Here is a 20334-nt window from a genome sequence, read left to right on the forward strand (position 1 = left end):
ATTTTTATTACAATAACAATCAAAACACTTTAATCCTATACTACTACACTATAACATGCCATGGTAATATTCCGGGAATTAGAGCACGACTTGATTTCAAATTATGTCCAAAGGCCTCATTTCTGTTTTCAATTTTAAGGGTATACATACTGCTTCCTTGATAGTTGGTTCAAGGTATCTTCCAAGATGTAAATTTAGAAACGACTTTAAGAAAATAGCAAAGCATAACAGTAAAACCACTCAATACAAAGTGACTATAATTCTTGGTTTTTGCCTCATATTTGTTGTCATTACTGTTTCTTTTTTTAAGATTTTATTTATTTATTCATGAGAGACAGAGAGAGAGAGAGACAGAGGGAGAAGCAGGCTCCAGGACCCTGGGATCATAACCTGAACTGAAGGCAGACACTTAACCTACTGAGCCACCCAGGCGCCCTGTTGTCATTACTGTTTTTACATAGTTTAAAATATAAAATATCCACAAACCATAGTTATTTTCTTTATCTTTCTTAAGTAACTTTATGTTACAGATTAAAAATCTTTCATTGGTATTTTAGATTCTCCTAAATTGAATGCATATCACACACATTTTAAGATTACAAGTAAAAAGGAGGAGAGGTTTATATGAGAAACTGTAATTTAAATTTCATTTGAGGTACTAAAAAATGTTATGTTCTTAATTCACAAAATAAAATATCAGGCTACATAGTATATATCTCAGAGCATTTGTATCTTTTCAACAGGTGTTTTCCAAATAATTGTTCTTAACATTGTATTTTTATTATAAAATCAGGTTAAGAAGTTTCCTTTCAACAGATGTTCTTCCAGAGTAAAGAAATCTCTATATATTTCCCTTTATATAATATTACACACAGTGAGTGAATCAATCATTTGAGTCTTAAGGGCAGTTTACTAATCTTTCCTTAGGACTCTCATTTTTAGAAAGTTTGAGTTTACACAAAAACAGGCAGGGGAAACTCCTTTTCCTAGCCTTGAAAGCTTGCTGTGAGGTGGCTAATTTCTGTGACAACTTATGGCAAAAATCCAGCAGCCTACTGTTGACATTTTCATAGTAATTATAGATCAGGAGTTGGCTGCCTAGAAGAGCAAAAATGTGTCACATATGACATGGCAAACCCTCGTTAATATTCTTTTTCTTCTTTTTTTTAAACTGTAGTTCAAAATTGGTGGTAAAAATCAACATTGTTCTTGTAAAATAAATGAGAGCTTAAATATAGAAATCAGATATTTAAGAAAGACTGTCTCAAAATTGGAATTGAACACAGGATCCATAGTGACATATTAAAAAAAAAAAAAAAACCTGTAGGAAAAAAGGTAAAATGTTGTAATATCAACTAGTAGTATTAACCTGGGTTTTGATTTCTATATTAATTCCTATAGTAGATCTGAAGAGAACCAGTGACATCCTCATTCACTCACCCACATATTAATTTGTTTTATGAGTATTCCTTCTACACTCCTGGAGTGCAAGGCATAGATCTCTTAGGACGCATGACTCTTTCCACTGCTAACAATTGCCTCTCAAGGTGTTCCAGGAGTTTAGGGAAGAGAAAGATTACATTTGACTGTGGAAATCACAGAAGAGATTAGGATAAAAGAGAATATAAAATGGGCCATGAAAAATGAGAAATATTAGGAAAGATAAATAATCAGGCAAAGGACTTCCATTCCAGATGCACAGCTCCTGAGAAAGCCACACAAAAAGCAGAAGGTGTAGCAGGAAGACAGATGATAACTCAATTCGACCAGTGTGAAAAGTGCATGAAAGAAGAAATAAGGATGAGAAAGTAAATATGGTTCAGAGGCAGGACATGAAGGGCTTTTGGACTTGAGAATAGGAAATTTTTTTTGGATTTTATCTGGTACTGACATTTAAATAGAAAGCTCCTGGCAAGACCTGTCTGTTACCAGGAAGATCCCAGCTACCTCCCAAAGACCTCACACTGTGATATTACCTTGATGAATTTAACACCATCCAGAATCTGGCCTTCAGCCCTGACACCTCAGAAACCTGGTTCTGTCAGCAGAAAACACGTGTCAGCGTGACTGGTACATTCTCTCCCTGAGGCTGGGCTACATTAAAATCAGAAGTTTGCTAGGTGAGCATGGAATCAAAGACAGGATTTTTTTTTGTCATCCAAATGTTACAGAACATTAGACCAACTTTAAAGTGACTGTTGTCTCTCTCTCCTGAGCACGGCCAAAGCTTGCCTACATGAATTATTTTTCTGTCTGATTTTAGACTCCTGATGAACAAGCTTCCTCCAAGTGTGTTTTATGATATTCAAACGGCTTACAATAACTCTAACAGACTTAGGACTCACATCCTCTCCCTCTAAGATGACTATACAAATGTATGAAGGGATCCATTATGTAGAAATTCCACAGTTTATCTCACAGAGGGTAATTCTATTCACAAATTTTTACAGGACAATTTATAGTTGCAGTTACATGCAGTCCTACTCTGTAATAAATGAAAGGATGAATGGAAGTTTTTGAACATAGGAGCAAAAAAATCAGAGCTATAATGTGGGGAAATTCATTTGTCAATGAAGCTTTAAATGCTACAGTCAAGGAAAAGCCTGAAAACATCAAAGTCCTATACAAGTCTAGCCTAAATGAGAGATAATGATTTGAGCCAAGGAAGAGTGAGTTTGAATGAATTTGTGGATTTGAAAAGTACTGCAGTGAAGACCTTGACAGGACTTACACGTGATTTGATTGGGAACAGTTGGGAGGGAAACACCAAGATATCTTCAATAAAACATTTCCTGTAATCGCAAGAGCATGAAAAAAAAAATCTTTGCACAGCTTCAAGTTAAGATTGTCATAAGTTCTATAGAAATGACTCTATTGCACAACTCACCCATATCTATGTTATAAATAATCACAGCAGAGAATCATGAATGACTTCTACACTGTATGCTAATTTGCATGTATCTGGTATCAGAACATTTTCTGGGAAAATGGTCATGGCTGTCCTCAAATTCTGAGTTTCTTTACTCCCGGATGATTAAGGATTTTTGGCCCAGAGGACTAGCTTCAGAAAAATGTTGGTTTAATAATTGTAGAAACACTTTATTAATTATGTTGTAGAATTAAACCTTAATATCAAACAACAGTACTACAGGGAGTTCTAAAATAAATATAAAAAACATCAGAGCATAGAAATAAATTTCTAGACCAAAATAAATATACATATACAAATTGCTTTAGTCTAATTATTACCTTATTCCAAATATCCCATTATCCCAAAGGTTTTATTTAAAAAACATTCTATTTCGGGCGCCTGGGTGGCTCAGACGGTTGAGCGTCTGCCTTCGGCTCAGGTCATGATCCCAGGGTCCTGGAATCGAGTCCCGCATCGGGCTCCCTGCTCCTTGGGAGCCTGCTTCTCCCTCTGCTTCTCTCTCTCTCTCTCTCTCTCTGTCTCTCATGAATAAATAAATAAACTCTTTAAAAATAAATAAATAAATAAAATAAAATAAAAAACATTCTATTTGTTAAAAGTGAAATGGAATTTACGGTGTTATTTTTTTGCCTTTTATTAATGCATTTGAATTCCAAAAAGAAAAAAAAGTTTGTTTTTATGTGAAATGGAATTTACGGTGTTATTTTTTTGCCTTTTATTAATGCATTTGAATTCCAAAAAGAAAAAAAAGTCTGTTAAAAAGAATCTGAATCTCTTTAAATAGCTGGTCAATTTTATGTACAAAGTTATTTCAGTTAAAAATTATAATATTTTGTGGTGCCTGGGTGGCTCAGTTGGTTAAGCGTCTGCCTTCAGCGCTTAAGCGTCCTGGGATCCAGCCCCCCTGGGACATTGGGCTCCCTGCTCAGCGGGGAGCCTGCTTCTCCCTCTCCTCCCTGCTTGTGCTCTCTCTCGCTATCTCTGTTGCTATCTCTGTCTCTCACAAATAAATAAATAAAATCTTTTAAAAATTATAATATATTAAAATACAAAAACTTGGAAAATATGCTACTTCAAATTTGTATAACACACATAATTCTATCATCATATGTTCTTTACACAGCTTATTTTGGTTGCTATGTAATTTAGCCAGTATCTACTAAAGAAAGAAAGTTAGTAATGAATATATAATTTATGTCCATTTTAAAAATCAATCTTAGATGTTTTCATATTGGATAGTTTTATGTGATACCAATATTGCTATGTCACTGTAAAAATTAAATTGTGGAATTCTTATCATACCATCTAGAAGAAAGTTATTTAAATTTATAGTTTCATTCAAGTTAAAAAAAAAGTTAAACTCACAAAATACAATAAAGAAGGGTTTTTGTTCAATGACAAATACAAATCAGAAACATCACAATCTAGTTCAACAACAAAAAAGTAAAAATTAAATTACTTCTTCAAGTAGAAGAATTAAAAACAAACATGATTTAATTATACCTAAGACTATCCAATCCTAAAACTACCTACTACTTACAAGGACTGTTCACAAAAACTTATTTTTGGAGTCCAAGGTGACAGGACTCTTGAAAGACATTCAAGGACATACAGGTAGACCAGTTAGAAGTCGGCAAATTGCTTTTAACTAAAAAATGATGGTGCGTGAACAGCAAAATCACTGTCCCAGGTCCCCATGGATATTAATTTTGCCTTAGACGTTGTTTGATGTTTTATTCTAATTCTTACCTTGGTACCAGGGGTACCAAGAGTAGCTCCAGAGGAACTTTTGTCACCTTTGACACTGATGGCAAGGTTCCTTTAGTGCTCTCCCAAATCCACACGTCAGAGCAAACAGCACCCATAAAGGGACACTCACTCTAAGAATAAACACAGGACTCTGGGCAGCAAAAGCCAGGTGGCTCTCTGCTATTCAGAGAAAACAAAGCAGTTCTGAAATTAGATTTCCAGCTCTCATTCACTGACCTATAAACTGCCGTGGTTTCCAATGATATTCAAACCTTGATCCATGGCATACACTGAAAATTAAATTCTTTGTCAAATATTTCTTATTCCCCCAAAATGCCGCAGGTATTTTCCCCTATCTTGACTACTAATTTGTTACTTGAATTAAATATGTCATTTTCCATTGGCAATTTTCCCATGTTTAAAAAACAAAAAAATTTACTGGAAAATGTGTGAAATAAACAAAACAAAAACAAAACACCTTTTGATTCTGAAACAAATAACTTTAAATGACAATAACATTAGTGAGCAAAGTTGGCATGTTTAATCAACAAGGAAGTCTGGGAATAATATACTGAAATGTGTTGATCCATGTAAAAACATTACTTTGCCTAAGGTTACTTTCAAATTCCACAGCTTCCAAATAAGCACTTCCTCAGTTACCAGTGTGAAGTGTGCCTCAATTCAGCTTCAGTAAGTAGAACAGTTCTTTAAAACCATAAAGTACATAACATCTCAACTCCAAGAAACTGTACTTCATGTCAAAGAAAATTTTCTTAGGTAATGCTAGCCTAATGTTTGTTGGTACAATGTTCTAGAAAAGTTTTGCCTCCAGGAATGTTCATTTTAGATGAATCCGACTGCCTCAGGGACATTTATGGAGAGTGTCAGGTGTTGCCAAGGGCACCTTAGACAGTCTTACTGGAAGGCTAGGAGGTTGCCTATAATTTCATACTATACTGTATGCCATGAAAGGCCTATAAATATTCTCCTGATATTCTAAAACTAGTTCTTCAGCAGATGCTAATACCATGTGCCAAAGCAATTAGCAAGCTCATATTTCAGAGTATCCTGCCTAGAGGACCCTATGTAAATATTTTGAAAGTCACAAAGTAGCCTGATGATAGAAAAGTAAAAGAGAGCTGTGATGAAGGGACTATCAAATTACTATATTTAGGACCTCTAGCTACTAAGCATTTTAGTATATTCAGGAAGATAATGCCCTGTAATGTTTTATATATTTGGAGACACAATTAGATTAAGTTGTTGCATTTTTAGTGCCTCTCCTTCTTTCCATCCTGCTAAATAATGGGCCTTTCCTTATGCTAAGAATAAAAAACCTACAGAATTATCTGGAACACTCAACATGTTCCAATATTGACCATATAAATTTATTTTCATTTTTTATCAGAGAATATTTCATAGAACCACTTATTTCATATAAATATTTAGTATAAAATCTAGCATCAAATAAGCTCATTATTACTTGACTTCATGTCAGTGCAAAACACAGAAATCACTGAATTTTGTTCACTCCATATTTTCTTCAGTCTGGCAGCTAATTAATCCTGCTACAAAACTCTAAAAACAGAGAATCCACTTTCAATGAAATAATTCATACTTAATAATTTTAATGAAGTTCTAGAAGGAAAAGTCTCCAGAATATATGTAAACAACAAAATAATTTTAAAAGCTAGAAACACGATGTTATGATGTTATGATGCAATTTCATTTCTTTTTAAGTCAATAGAATTACAGCAGTCTTTGATATTCAACATGAAACACACAGAAAAATGAGTGATCTACTATGGACAGAAATTGGTAGGCCGCCTCAGCACCAATTCAACACTGATTACACTTGTTTATGTTTGATAATAATGTGTGAATTCCTGGTATTTAATTGTAAGAAACAATTCTTTTTTCCTTGTCTGTTTTTATCTACTTTGAAAATAAATTCACAACTGTAGGGGGTGGAACTTAGGCACAATGACGCTTAACAGTTTCCAAAGATGCTATAGTTGTACTTCTAAGCCAAGTAACACCTCTTGTAAGAATAATTAGTAGTCCTTTTAACAGCCACTCCTGCCACCTAAGATATTCAGAATTTCATTGTGATATCAAAAAAAATCACTAATAAAAATGCCAACTGTGTGCAACTGTCATATGTAGTATGCCTATAGGGATAAAAATTATTCTTTTTTTTTAAGATTTTATTTATTTATTTGACAAAGAGAGACACAGCAGGAGAGGGAACACAAGCTGGGGGAGTGGGAGAGGGAGAAGCAGGCTTCCCGCTGAGCAGGGAGCCCGATGTGGGGCTCGATCCCAGGATCCTAGGATCATGACCTGAGCCGAAGGCAGATGCTTAACGACTGAGCCACCCAGGGGCCCCAAGATAAAAATTATTCTTTGAACAATACTGTGCAATGCAACCACTGGATTTTTATTCACTAATATGACTTCTTCTAAAACTAATGAAAGGCAGACTACTAGAAGTCTTCTATTGTAGCTTCAAGATACAATTATCAAATCATAGTGAAATCATTGTCATCTTGTATATGTGACTCTCCTTCAATAACTAATAAAAATTCCAAATCGTTATCAATGTATTGGTCTAGCAGAAATGAAAATAAAGACAGTTATTGTGACCATTTAAAAGAACCAAATATAACATTGCAAAGGAGAGAGAAACAGTTTGAGTTGCTTGTAATGACTCATTCGAAGTGCCCAACTGTTAATAAATAAGAATAAACAAACAAACAAACAAGATCCTCAGAACTAGAGAAAGTAGGTTCAAATCTCACTAATCTTGGTCAGATTAATTAAGTTTATTGAAACTAAACTATCCCATTTATAAAAGTAGATTAATAATGTCTACTTTTATGTTATTAAAAGATTATACTAAAAAAAGCTCAATTGAAAAATGGGCAGTTCTTATAAAAATTTGAGAATTACCATATGATCCTACAATCCCAATTCTGAGCATATATCCAAAAAATTGAAAGCAGAATCTTGAGGAGATATTTAGACACCCATGCTCATAGCAGCCTTTTTCATGATAGCCAAGATGTGGAAGCAATCCAAGTGACCATCAATAGATGAAAAGATAAAGAAATGTGGTCTATACACACAATAGAATATTATTCAGCCATAAAAAGGAAGAAAATCCTGCCATTTGCAACAATATGGATGAACTTTGAGAGTATTATGCTAAGTGAAATAAACCAGTCACAAAAGGACAATTACTGTATGATTCCATTTATATGAGATACCTAAAGTAGTCAAATTAATAGAAACAGAAAATAAAATGGTAATTGCCAGAGGCTGGGAGAGGGGAAAATGGGAAGTTGTTGTTTAATGGGTAGAGTTTCAGTTTTGCAAGATGAAAAAGTTCTGGACATTGGTTACACAATGGTATGAATATACTTAAACACTACTGAATTGTGTACTTAAAAACAGATATGGTAAATGTTACATTATGTCTTTTTTACTACAGTTAAAACTAAAATACTTCTTAAAGATTATACTAAATGGGATAATATATTTAAAGTGTCTGGCATATATTAGATACCCCCAAAATAGTATTTAGTATACTATAGTATAGTATAGTATAATATAGTATTATTATAATGCAGTGTGTAAGGACAAGATAGTGGAGCCAAAATGCCAGTACTAGAGAGAATCCTGCTGATACCACCTGTCTAACTCTGGGCCCCAGTTTTCTTGCCTACATACTGAGATAATAATTGGGCCTTCCTTACAGGATTGTTACTAATTAATACATAAAAAACTTATAATACTATGGGCATTAGATAAACTCTGTGAAACTGCTTGTTATTATTATACTGTTATTAATATCTACACAAGGAATAATCTGTCATTACTTAATATTATATTTTCATTATATTTATTTTATTTTATTTCAAATATTTGCCTCTCTTGATATTTTGAATGAGTACATTTTTACCATTATCACTCCCTCTATTTATGAGTAGAACTTTAAGAGTACCTTATTCAAATAAAGTATAAAAATGTATTAATTTAAACTATTTTAAAAGCCATTTGATTAGAGTAACAGCTATTCATTAAATAAAATATTCTAATTATTTCCAATTAAAGTGTACAATAAAGTTGCATTTGTTTTTATAAATATGAGCCTTTAGTTTCCCTGGCATCTTTTTTCCCATTTATATTATTTTGACATTTTAGTTGAGATATATATATATATATATATATGTGAATATGAATATATATACATATGAATATATGTGATACACACAGAGGTAGATATAGATATCATATAGATTTAATTATTACATAATTAAAGATTTTTTATTTCAACACAATTAACACAGATGGTTAGTTTTCAAAAATAAAACAAGACAGAGGATATCCATTATAAAAAATAATCCAGCCAAGTTTAAATGTAGTTTATTTTACCTCGTATGTTCAGAAAACACAGATAAAGATATGGTATTATTTTATTGACAATATCCCAAAACAAACAACTGAAAATAAACACATTAGCATACAGTTAATTCCTAAATTAATATAAAGAGCTTAAAAGAAGGATATGGAGGGGAAAAAAAGACTTACATATTTGTTACTTGTTATTTGATTATGTGTAGAAAAAATATATATATACTAAATTTAAGTCATTAGTAAATCAAACTATCAAATAATAGAACCTAACAAAATAATAAAATTACAGATTTCTGTAATGTCAAGGCACTTAATATTTTCTTTTGCATATTTAAACAGTACAACTTTAAAATCAATAATGTTGTTTCTAATGAAGCAGTCATGAAAACATAATACTGAATTTTACTGAATTATCCTTATTTTACAATAAGAATAATACTGATTAAAAGTATCCAAAGCACACAAACTACACATAAAAAAAAGAGTCTACCTCACTCAGATTCTAAAGATTTTTTTTTTATTTGTGATTACTTTTAAAACTATTAAATGGACCAATGAATTATCACGGTGCTATTTCCAAAGGAGGAAATAAAAATGTGTATTAGGCCATAATCTCTAGATTCTGAATAGACAAATCAGCTATAAATGTTCAGAAGTGGGAAACAATATTTCTGGCAAAGGTCATTATTTCCTTGATAGAGGAAGCAGCTTGTGAGTAGAATATCAAAAGTCAGGTGATTTCCAATGGAAGAATGTTGAGGAAAGCATCATCTTTTGGAAGAAATTACATGACTACAAAGGCAAAATGGTTTTATAAAGACTCTTTACCTTTCTACCATGTATATTTGTATGCTATATTATTATTATTAATTTAATTATAAGACATTCTAAATGTGAGCATAATATTAAGCAAAAATTTTGTAATCACTTGTGAATGCCATGAATATATACATGAAAGAAAAATGAATACTAAAATTTTCATTTTGCAAGTATGAGGAAGTATCGAGGAACTCTTATTAAAAAAAAAAAAAAACTTAACAAAATAGTGCAATTCACCATCTCTGCTTATGATCCAGGCAAGGAGCTCAACCATCTCTTCTGTCAAGAAACAAACTCAAAAGCATAAACCTTCTATGGCACTTCTGGCAAATCTTACTTTGTGCACCATCTTGTAACTCTCCCAGAGATACTAATGCTAAAGAGATTATTTTCTTTGCTTCCAGGACTAAAAGCTACATGAATCTAGCAATGGCATCATTTCTAGTACTATTCCAGGGAAAGGTACTTTGCATTTAATCATACTTGCCTTTTTTTTTTTTTTCTTCATTAGAGGAAATACAACCTTGTATAGAAATGGTCAAAAAAAGCAATACAGCAAATACAGAGAGTATTTTCTTTCAACTAAGGGGAACAACAAGTAAATTCTTTTTTTTTTTTAAGATTTTATTTATTTATTTGACAGAAAGAAAGAGAGACAGAGAGAGAAAGAGCAGGGGGGTGAGAGGGAGAGGGAGAAGCAGACTACCTGCTGAGCAGGGTGCCTGATGTGGGACTTGATCCCAGAACCCTGGGATCATGACCTGAGCTGAAGGCTGGCGCTTAATCAATTGAGCCACCCAACAGCAAATAAATTCTAATTACTTCCCACCAATCACATTACCTATCTGGACCTCTGACCAAAGATCCATAACTTAAAAAAAAAAAAAATGTTTTCACAGAAGATAATGCTACATGATTTCACTAGAAAAATAGGACTTGTCATCAGAGGAAGGCTCTCCTTAAAAATCTATGTGGATGTTCTTCTTTGATCTGACCTCCAACATTTCCTCTTAGATATTAGCAAACTACTATTCCCTCAAGCTCCTACATCCAGAACCTTAGATACTGGATGCTCCAGTTCTACTCTGAAGAGAGGAGAGAGGGGTAATCTGATATTAGGGAGGGAACAAGACAGAAGGCAAGGCAAACAATTAATGGGAATTGACAAAAATTCTTATCCATGGGCACAGGGAATAATTTCAAGAGACACTTAGACGGATGAAACAGACATAGTTGTTACCAATATTTTCCTCCTGGTACCTGGCTTTGCTTTCTTTCTTTTACTGTTAATCCTTCCCCATTAGAGATGACATTCCACAGCCTCCCTGTTAGCTAGGTGTAGCCATGTCACTGAGTTCAGGTCTGTGAAATACACACACAAGTCATGTGTGACAACTTCCAGATAACTTCTAGGGTAAGCTGCATATCCTAGACTTTCTCTTCAATCCTTCCTGCTGGGTAGGAAATGACAACTGATGATAGAAAACAGAGAGAATAACCCTGAAAGTTCAGACCTGGACAGCTCATTTCGTCAAGCTCACTTCAACCATTACATGGTTGGGAAATAAAATTCTATTTTAATTCAGGCATGTTGATTCAGAACCCCCGTTTTGCAAGAACTTAACCTATCTCTGACTAATGCACTGGCAATTGTAGGTGAGGCAGAAGTCAAAGACATAAATCTGGACTATGTGTAAAATATCTGGATTCAGCCATTCAACCATTAAATGAAGTGCAGTAGTTGAAAAAGTGGGAAGATATTGGTGTTTAACATTACTTAGTAGGCAGCAAAAAAGATTTAAAGACTTTAGAGCAAAAATTTATGTGGCCAAAGAGAAATTATAGGAAAAGAATTGGTTGAATTGGCAGAGGGATTGCCAAGATGCATATAATTCCCATCTACTGTTACCACTCTAAAATTGAACATGACAGTTTTGGCACAGCATTTCCATTTTAGAGCATTTGAAACTTATGGACTAAACCAGTTTAGTACTTGAAACCTTATATTTTATGTAAAATTAAATTTTCATTCACATTACAGAACTGGGCTGGCAGTGGTCAGAAATGGAAATGGTCAATAAAAAGCAATACAGTTCTAAAAGCCTTTACTTAAGGACTGTGCAGATGGCAATGCACATTTAATATAATGTTCTTTTATTTATTAAATACTTTTCTAATGCTAACTCCGAGCCTGTCACTGTGCTAACGCTAAGTGAACTGTAGGAATTTTTTAAGATTTATTTATTTATTTATTTATTTATTCATTCATTCATTTAGAGAGAGAGAGAGAACATGAGCAGGAGGAGGGGAGGGAGAGAAAGAGAAAGAGAATCCCACGCAGACCGCACACTGAGCACTAAGCCTGATGCAGGGCTCTATCTCACAACTCTGAGATCACGACCTGAGTGGAAACCAAGAGTTGGACGCTTAACCAACACACAGCACCCCTGAACTGTAGGTTTTTTTGAGGGGAAAGAGACTACACTCTCTAACTGTAGGGAGTTCAGAGTCTAATAAGGAGCAGAATCTGTAAACGAGGAGAGGTAGAAAGAGAGAAAAAAAAATGAAAGGATTTTCATAAATGGGAAAAATGTAGGTAAATACTCTAAGAGCTCATAGGAGTTGGATGGTGTATGTAGAAGATTCACAGATCAGACTTTAGAAAATAAATACATAAAATATAACAAAATATTTCTAGTCTAGATCATGAAAACTAAAGTTGCAGAAGAACGTAAAATGTTACTCTGAGTCAGAATCGTGAGATCTAAAAGCAGTCTTACCGTAGTCTTATTGTAAGAGTAGGAAAATAGATGCTTCATAGCAATACATGATGTTCTTTTGGTATATCAGGTAGAAAGCTTATATGTAATCACAAGCAAGCTGACTTCTCGTAAGAACCAGAAAGGCATGTGGTGACCACACATATAATAGGAAAGGAGATTGTGCTTGCAATTTGTGAGATGCGGAAAACTTAACTAGGGGAAACAAACAAACAAACAAACAAACCCCAAAACATGTCTTAACAGCATTTTAGAGGGAGTGTCTGTTTTCTAATTAGCATGTAAAAAATATCTGTAATATGATATATAATCACTTTGTTTTCCTGATGATTTCACCTGTTACTTATTTGAAGACATACACAAAGTATATATATAATACATACATATTTATGCAGTAGATTGACTAAATTTTGTACTCAATTCAGATGGGATCTGACAATGTAATACCAGTTCTACCTGACAGTCCCTTCCCAGAAACCAGTAGATCAGTGGGTATTCTCTGACCTGCTTTCCTCATGTGACATCTGACTTGACAAAACCAGTCTTAACTAGTGAGTATGGTAGTGGTGGTGGTGGTAGTGGGTGGGTTAAGAAACAGGGAGCGGAGCTTGTACCACAACCATTGCTTAACTGGGACTCAGATGTCATGGACTGGGGTCACAATACCGCATGGGGCTAGCCTTTGCTGCTGTAGTAACTCACTAGCCCCAGAATCTTCAAAGACTGCCTATTGCTTCTCTTATAGTCAATTGCCTCTCCCTTGATTGAGTCCTCTAATGATTTAAACAATAAGAATAATAATCGAATATAAAAAACATCGCCTGCTACATACAGTCTTTACCAGGTCTGATCTGCAAATATGAACACTATGTACGGTATATACACTTTCATGGATTTGTCAATACAGTGTGGCCTATAGTCATCAAAAGATCAAAAGAGAAAAAAAGATCAAAAGAAAGAGAGAAAAACACCTGTGGGAATGCAACAGATTAACTGTGAAGAATTGCCAAGGACAGCTTGTGCTCAACTATGATAAAATATATGTAATGGTTACCACAGTTAAAAATATTGTTTCACAGTGAGAAACACTAAAAATGTACTTTTTAAAATCAGAATTAGATATTCATTCTTGAGAAAGTGTTCCTGAACAGAGAGGATAGTGGTTTGATTTGTTCGGTTTCTCCAATTATTAATAATTCTTTATTTTTGTTACATATTGTTGAAAAGTAAAGTAGTAAAATTTTCCTTCCTACTATTAGCACACACCAAAGGTAATCATTTCACAATATATATGAATATGAAATCATCACATTGCACAACTTAAATATCTACAATTTTGTCAATTATATCTTAACTAAGAAAATTAATTTTAAGGTACCACAAAGGAGAAGCCCTCATGCTAAAGGTATGCTGGATGCTCAGGAAATAAAACCAGGCTGCATCGTAAATTTAAGGAAAGTACTGAGAGAGTATTCTTTAAAGATTCTGTTTGAATCTTAATGCCTTTTAAAGCAATGAAATACTTTACTTGGAGTAGGCATAGAAACCAATTGTTCATTTACTAACTAATAGCAGTAAAAGTTGATAGACTCCCAGGGGGCTTTACTCCTCTGTAGCCACTAAGTGGCAGGAAATATCCCTCCCCATCAGCCATTATCTCTCAAATAATCTGTACACTCTACTAAAATGAAACGTCAACTCAGATGAGAAAAGGATATAAAAAGAAAAAAAAAAAAGAACAGTTACCTTACTATCCAATATATCTAAATCAGGCACTTTAAAAATTAACTTCTAATTTGAGTGCCTCTGAGACACTTAAACCTGTATTTTACATTTTCACACCACTTTAGACGTCCTTTAACTTAAGGTTGATTTTTTAAAGTCAAATTGTAAGACTTTTTTATTACTTTCAATATATCTAAGGGGTATTAAGAACTACTTAAGGAATAAGTGTAAACTGAAGTTGATTGTGGGCTTTCCAAGAAGAATGGCAACCATTTCTTAAAACGATGTTCAAAATGAGCCCCAGGTTTTCCTTTTTCTGTTTTGTAAGATGATGGGGTTGTGGTTATGATTTTCTTTAAGACTCTTTTTTTAGAGGAGTTTAGGTTCACAGAAAAAATTGAGAGGAGGGTACAGAGATTTCCCATATACCTCATGTCACCACAAAACCATAACCTCCCCATTAGGAACAGTTGGTACCAGAGTGCTACATTTGTTACGGTAGATGAACCTACACTGACACATCATAATTACTCAAAGTCTATAGTTTACCTTAGAGTTCACTCTTAGGGCTGTACTTTCTATGGGTTTGGGCAAATATATAATGGTATGAATCAACCATTATACAAATATACAGAATATTTTCACTGCCCTAAAAATCCTCTGTGCTGCACCTATTCATCCCTCCTCCCACCCACTCCCCCCACTCCCAGGTATTTTTATTAAAAAATAAATTTAATCAGGAGTATTTGAATGTCAGTGTATGGGTACAGTTCTGATTTTATTATGTGAGTTATTTGAAATTAGCATGGCCATCATTGCCACTTACACTTTTATTATATTGCTTCCAACATATAGTATCTTTTTCTGTCATTCTTAATTACAGCATGTATTTTAGTGAAGTCATAATATTTAAGGTTGATAAAAGTATTATATCATTCATTATCAATTAATTCATTGGTTTCCAAATTCCATACTCATTTATTACATGATTAAGGGTATAACTGAATTAACTTATAAATAACAAATATTTGAAATATGCAATATATAGACCATTTGATTCAGGAACTAATGATTTTGTTTTCTTATAATGATCTCAATTTTCAATTCTCCTAATAGGCGTGTATATATTTATACATGCAAGATTAGGGTGAAGGAATTCCTTACACCTGTTCTTGGTAAGGGTAGTATTCCCACAATTACTCCACTGGGGAATCTAGTGTTCTTGATTTTATCACTACTCACCAGAACTAAAAAAGTAGTAAATGTCATGTAACCAGTGTATTTACTAAATATATCTTGTTGTTGATTTTTGTTTGTTCGCTTTATTTTAAAATCATATAATTATACTCTAAACATAACATTCTGGTTCTATCTACTATACTTATTTTTAAATGAGTTGACTTCTCTATATCTTTAAGTTAAACTTTTATTTTTCCTAAAACATAGGAGTTAGAATATCCACAGGACTTTTTATACTAATTTGCAAGAGAATAAGTTTTCTGTCTATATAATTACATTCTGTACACTTTAAAGGGCAACAAAACTTTATTCAAAGAGCATTGCTAGTATAAAGTGGTCAAAATTATTTGAAGCTTCTTCTATGTCAAGCTTGGCTTTGGTTTAATTATTTCTCTATGACTTATATTGAGGAAATTGAGAAAATGAGTCATCAATGGCAGTGCTTCCTATGTTCATCTACTCTCACATAATACTTGCTTTCCATGTTCCTGATTCCTAAAGCTTTATTATACATAACATATAGTTGTATATTTCTATTGCATATAATATGTAAAAAGTATATTTATCTTAAAAACCATTCAATTAAATATAATGATGGATTGCATTTTCAAATATTATTCAAAATAGTTTTCAAATATAATTCAAAAGAAGATACAGTTCCAACTTTCATTAAGGAGTTACTTGTAAAATAACATTGCTTGTGTAAAATAGTCACATGAAGAAAGGTAAAGGTTAATTCTAGTCTTGTTTATGCTTAGCTATTCCAAAGCTTTTTTTTTTTTTGTAAATAAAATTAACTATTTTTTTAGCAGAGAAAAGTAAACATAAGTACTTCAGTTAAATTGTTTCTAAAAGAAGAGGTTGATTACCTAGTTCCTTTGCCTTTGTATAAACTAAGTATGCAAATCCATTACTTAAGATATCAATGCTGATGCAGAACATTTAAAGGTAGATTCATGCAGCATAAACATATTTCAGTCAATGCCTCATAACCATGGGCTTCCAAACGAAAATGAAAAAATAAACAAAATCTTAAAAGATACAGGGGGAAAAAAAAAAAGCTAATGATTCCCAGTAAGGGAAAAACAATCTGTACATTAGCAGTGAGGTGGATAGTCTAAATACGGATTCTAAGTTGAATTGAGTTGAGATGTCACACTATCACCATACATTTTCTCATGTTAAGAATAAGCAACAGGTGGTTAAAAGGGGGGAAAAGATAGCACTTATCTCCTCCATGCCCTCCAGAAGTTATCTTTACAAAAACATAATTATCTTACTAAAATGGTAATGCTAAAACCTGATATACTTTTAAAATAAATAATTATTATATATTCATTATTGCATGTGCTTCAAAACAGATATTTGCTAAAAATATTTCAGTAAGTCCTTTACTTAAATTTAACATATAATTTTAATGCCCCCCCCCCCAGAGATCAAGTAAGAATAAGTGAAAGTGCTATAGCAATAAAATGCTCTACTCTGTGTCTATAGAAGTTGGCTGAATAATTCCTGGAATATTTAATTATTTCAGGCAACTCACCTTGCCTCTATAGTTTAAATCAAACACATTTACAAACTGCTCAAGTATAACTGGCTGTTCTTAATAATTCAATAAAGAAATCTGAATAAAGTCAGAGAAAGATATCGAAGATTTAAAATATATTTTATTTTTTTAATTTTTTTATTTTATTATGTTATGTTAATCACCATAAGAAAGGCCTAACATTTATTTTAAAAGATTTTCAAGCAGCCATTAATAAATAAAACATCATTGTGTGAAGCATTGTTCAAATAATGACAAAATCTCCAACATTTTTTTTTTCCAAATGAGGATATGATAAGCAGAAATTCTTCCCCAGGTTTAGAAATACCTCATTTGCTTGCTTGCTTTTTTGGTTGTATTCAATATTAGCATAAACTTAAATAAAACGAATGTGTAAAGGATTTCAGTTAGCACTAAAATGATGTTTAAGCTTTGTTCATAAAGCATGTAAGACAAAGCCCTCCATTAAGTATTATCATTATCATTACCATTTTTCATCCCTGTACCCATACCTCGTATCAATGAGCTACATCTAATTTTGAAGTAAAAATTAGCGTCTCTTCAGGAATCCCTCTGCCAGAATCAGCTACGGGTTTTGGCTCTTCAGTTAATTCCTGCGAGGGGTGTTGGGAGAAGGGGCTAGAGGAGCCAAGACGAAAACTAATCTAAGCTTCCATTTATTTTCTCACATCGTGACAGAGTGTGAGCTGATGAACGAAGTTAACTCATCTCCACGTAGGGCAGTGCGGATGGACTCCCCAAGAAATTCTCAAAAATGTCACAGTAAAGGTTGGCAATGTGTCTGTGAATCACTCTCGCTTCCTTTCAGGCCTTCCGGGTTTTAAAGGGTGGGCTGGGGGCGGTAATCAACTGCCAGGGCGGCCACCTCGCTGGGACAACCAAGTTGAATGCTTGGAGGTGAACTGCGCTTCTGAGGCCGGCTGCTCGATTCAGATCGGGTGGGAAAAAATGACTGGCAAGTCACGGCCACTGACTCCAAGGCAAACAAACGTCTCAAAACCTGCCTCGGTCTTAATAACCCTGGAGGAAACTCCCCAGGGGAGTCTACAGTTTAACCCTTTCAGAGCTACCACCTACGGAAGTTCCCCCTTCACGACCCCCCCTCACCCGGCGGATTTTCCGGCAGGGAGTCAATTCGGAATAAAAAGGGATCGAATGCGTTGTAAACATGTTCTGTGTTAAAGTTAATGCTGAAGCACAAATCTGATCATCAATTTTATGTAATCAGGAGCAGTTCAACTTCTGCCCACTGGTGCGGCCAAACAACCTCCCACCCCTTGGAGAGCCGGCATTTATAAATCTTACATCTTCCTACCTCCTCCCTCAAATTCCTTAATGGACCATTAGTAACGGGATCGATCCTGGTTACTTTAGTGGCAATGCATCGCAAAGGCGCATCTACTGTGTTTACTATTGCCAGAAACACCATTCAAAAGTTGAGAAGGTAGAGCCAGCACTTTGCAAACCTTTCGGGGCCGAGGGAGGTGAGGAGGTACAGTGGGAGAGAGCGGAGGTAGGAGGCAAGCGGGAACCTGGTGAGACCTGAACTCCCGGGCAGCCAGCAAGCAAGCCTTTCCCGTGCACTCGCCGGGAGGGGGTCATCGAAACTGCCAGCTTCTCCAGCCCCCGAGCGCCGCCGTGGCACCCCGAACCCCTCACTTCGAAAAATCGAGCCCACTGCCCACCCACCCCCCAGCCGCCGCGGCCCCCGCCTGGGAGCAGCGCGCTCTTGTGTCCGGGGATGGGGGTGCGCAGCACTTACGTCTCGGAATTTGTTCCACTGTCCGACTTCCTTGTCATACTGAGAGATCGTGGTGAGCCATTGTTTATCGTCCAGAAAATTACCGCCGTCCGACCGCCCCCCGGCCGCAGCCACCGCCGCGGCAGCTGCGAGAGCCTGACTGCACCAAGCGGCTGCACACACACACAATACGGCTGACACCTTGAGCATCTGGGAAAGGAGACACAACCGGGGCGCGGGGGGGGGGGGCAGTGTCAAACAAGGGGTAAGAAGACCGGGATACCCGGGAATACATGCATCAGCGACGACGGGGGTAGAGGGAGGAGGAGACAAGCAGGGACAGGGTGCCCCCTCCCCGTAGGTTTTACCCCCAAACCCGGGCACTCACACACACGCAGACCCGCAGACCCGGGGGAGGAGAGGTGGGTATAAGGGAGGAAGCCCCAGTGCAGCACCCCGACCGGGCAAAAGAATGCTTCCAGGCACATCACCTTGCTGTGAGCCTGCACTGAGCTCGCAGCTCCTGCTGGAAATGCAGCCTGGCTCTGCCAACTCGCTGCTTTCAGGAGCTGCTGCTCGCGCCGCTGTCTGGAGCGGTCCACTCAGCTCTCTGCGCCAGGCGCGCTCCCCGCATCTCCACCTCCCCCCGCGCGCTGTTCTCTCGCTTACTCCCCTTGCTTCACCCCTCCCTCCCTCAGCTCCTTTTTTAAATTTTTTTCCTCTCCCTTTCCCGTCTCCTCCTATCCCACCTTCCTCTCTCTGGATCCGAGCTGCAGTCGACTCCGGATGCGGTAGCTCCTCGCCTAGGAATCCTTATCTGCTTTATAACCTCTCCCCTCCAGAAGAGGTTCTCATGTTCGCGAGACTGCCTGAACATTCTCTCTGCTCCTGGACTGATTTAACACAAAATATACTGTATCTCTCTTAGTTGTCTCTGCCCTGCGATTTCGAAGCTGGTCACTCAGATGTGGGAAATGAGATCTGAAGAAAACTTTATGTATCACCAAGTCAAGAATCCCTGGGAGTTTATGTCCTGTAAACCTCTTGGACTGAGCTCCACCCTAAGACAGAGCCGTATCTGTAGGGTCTTGGGAGATGTGTTTAATGCCAAAAATTAAATTATGTTTGAGTGAACTTCTGGATTATAACAGAGTGCAGACTATCACGTTAAAGAGTGGAAATTACTTTCTTTAAAAAACAAAACAGAACAGAGAATCATTACTAGGTAGGAAGTTTGATTACACCTAAATTTTCCCCAAGCCGTATATGATCTCCCCTGAAAAATTCATTGACAACTGTATTTTATGCTCTAGGGCCAGAATCAAAAACTTTAAAATCCTGATCTATGTCTCCCTACTGAAAA

General features: G+C 35.6%; 1 protein-coding gene across 2 annotated transcripts in view; it reads right to left on the reverse strand.

Annotated features, from left to right (window-relative positions):
- Positions 1 to 19858, reverse strand: part of SPOCK3 (SPARC (osteonectin), cwcv and kazal like domains proteoglycan 3) — a 483784-nt gene extending 463926 nt beyond the window's left edge. Inside the window, exons 1-2 of one of the 2 annotated variants that reach the window (XM_078069416.1) lie at positions 19721 to 19858; positions 18993 to 19181 (exon numbers count right to left, since the gene is read on the reverse strand). In XM_078069416.1, coding sequence (XP_077925542.1) covers positions 18993 to 19181 — 189 coding nt within the window. In that variant the 5' untranslated portion in view covers positions 19721 to 19858. Of the gene's footprint in view, positions 1 to 18992; positions 19182 to 19462; positions 19610 to 19720 lie in introns of those variants that run through there. The other variant, XM_078069415.1, reaches the window with a different exon arrangement.
- Positions 19859 to 20334: the final 476 nt, after the last annotated feature.

Source organism: Halichoerus grypus, chromosome 3 (genome assembly GCF_964656455.1).
Source record: "Halichoerus grypus chromosome 3, mHalGry1.hap1.1, whole genome shotgun sequence".
Classification (NCBI taxonomy): Eukaryota; Metazoa; Chordata; class Mammalia; order Carnivora; family Phocidae; genus Halichoerus; species Halichoerus grypus.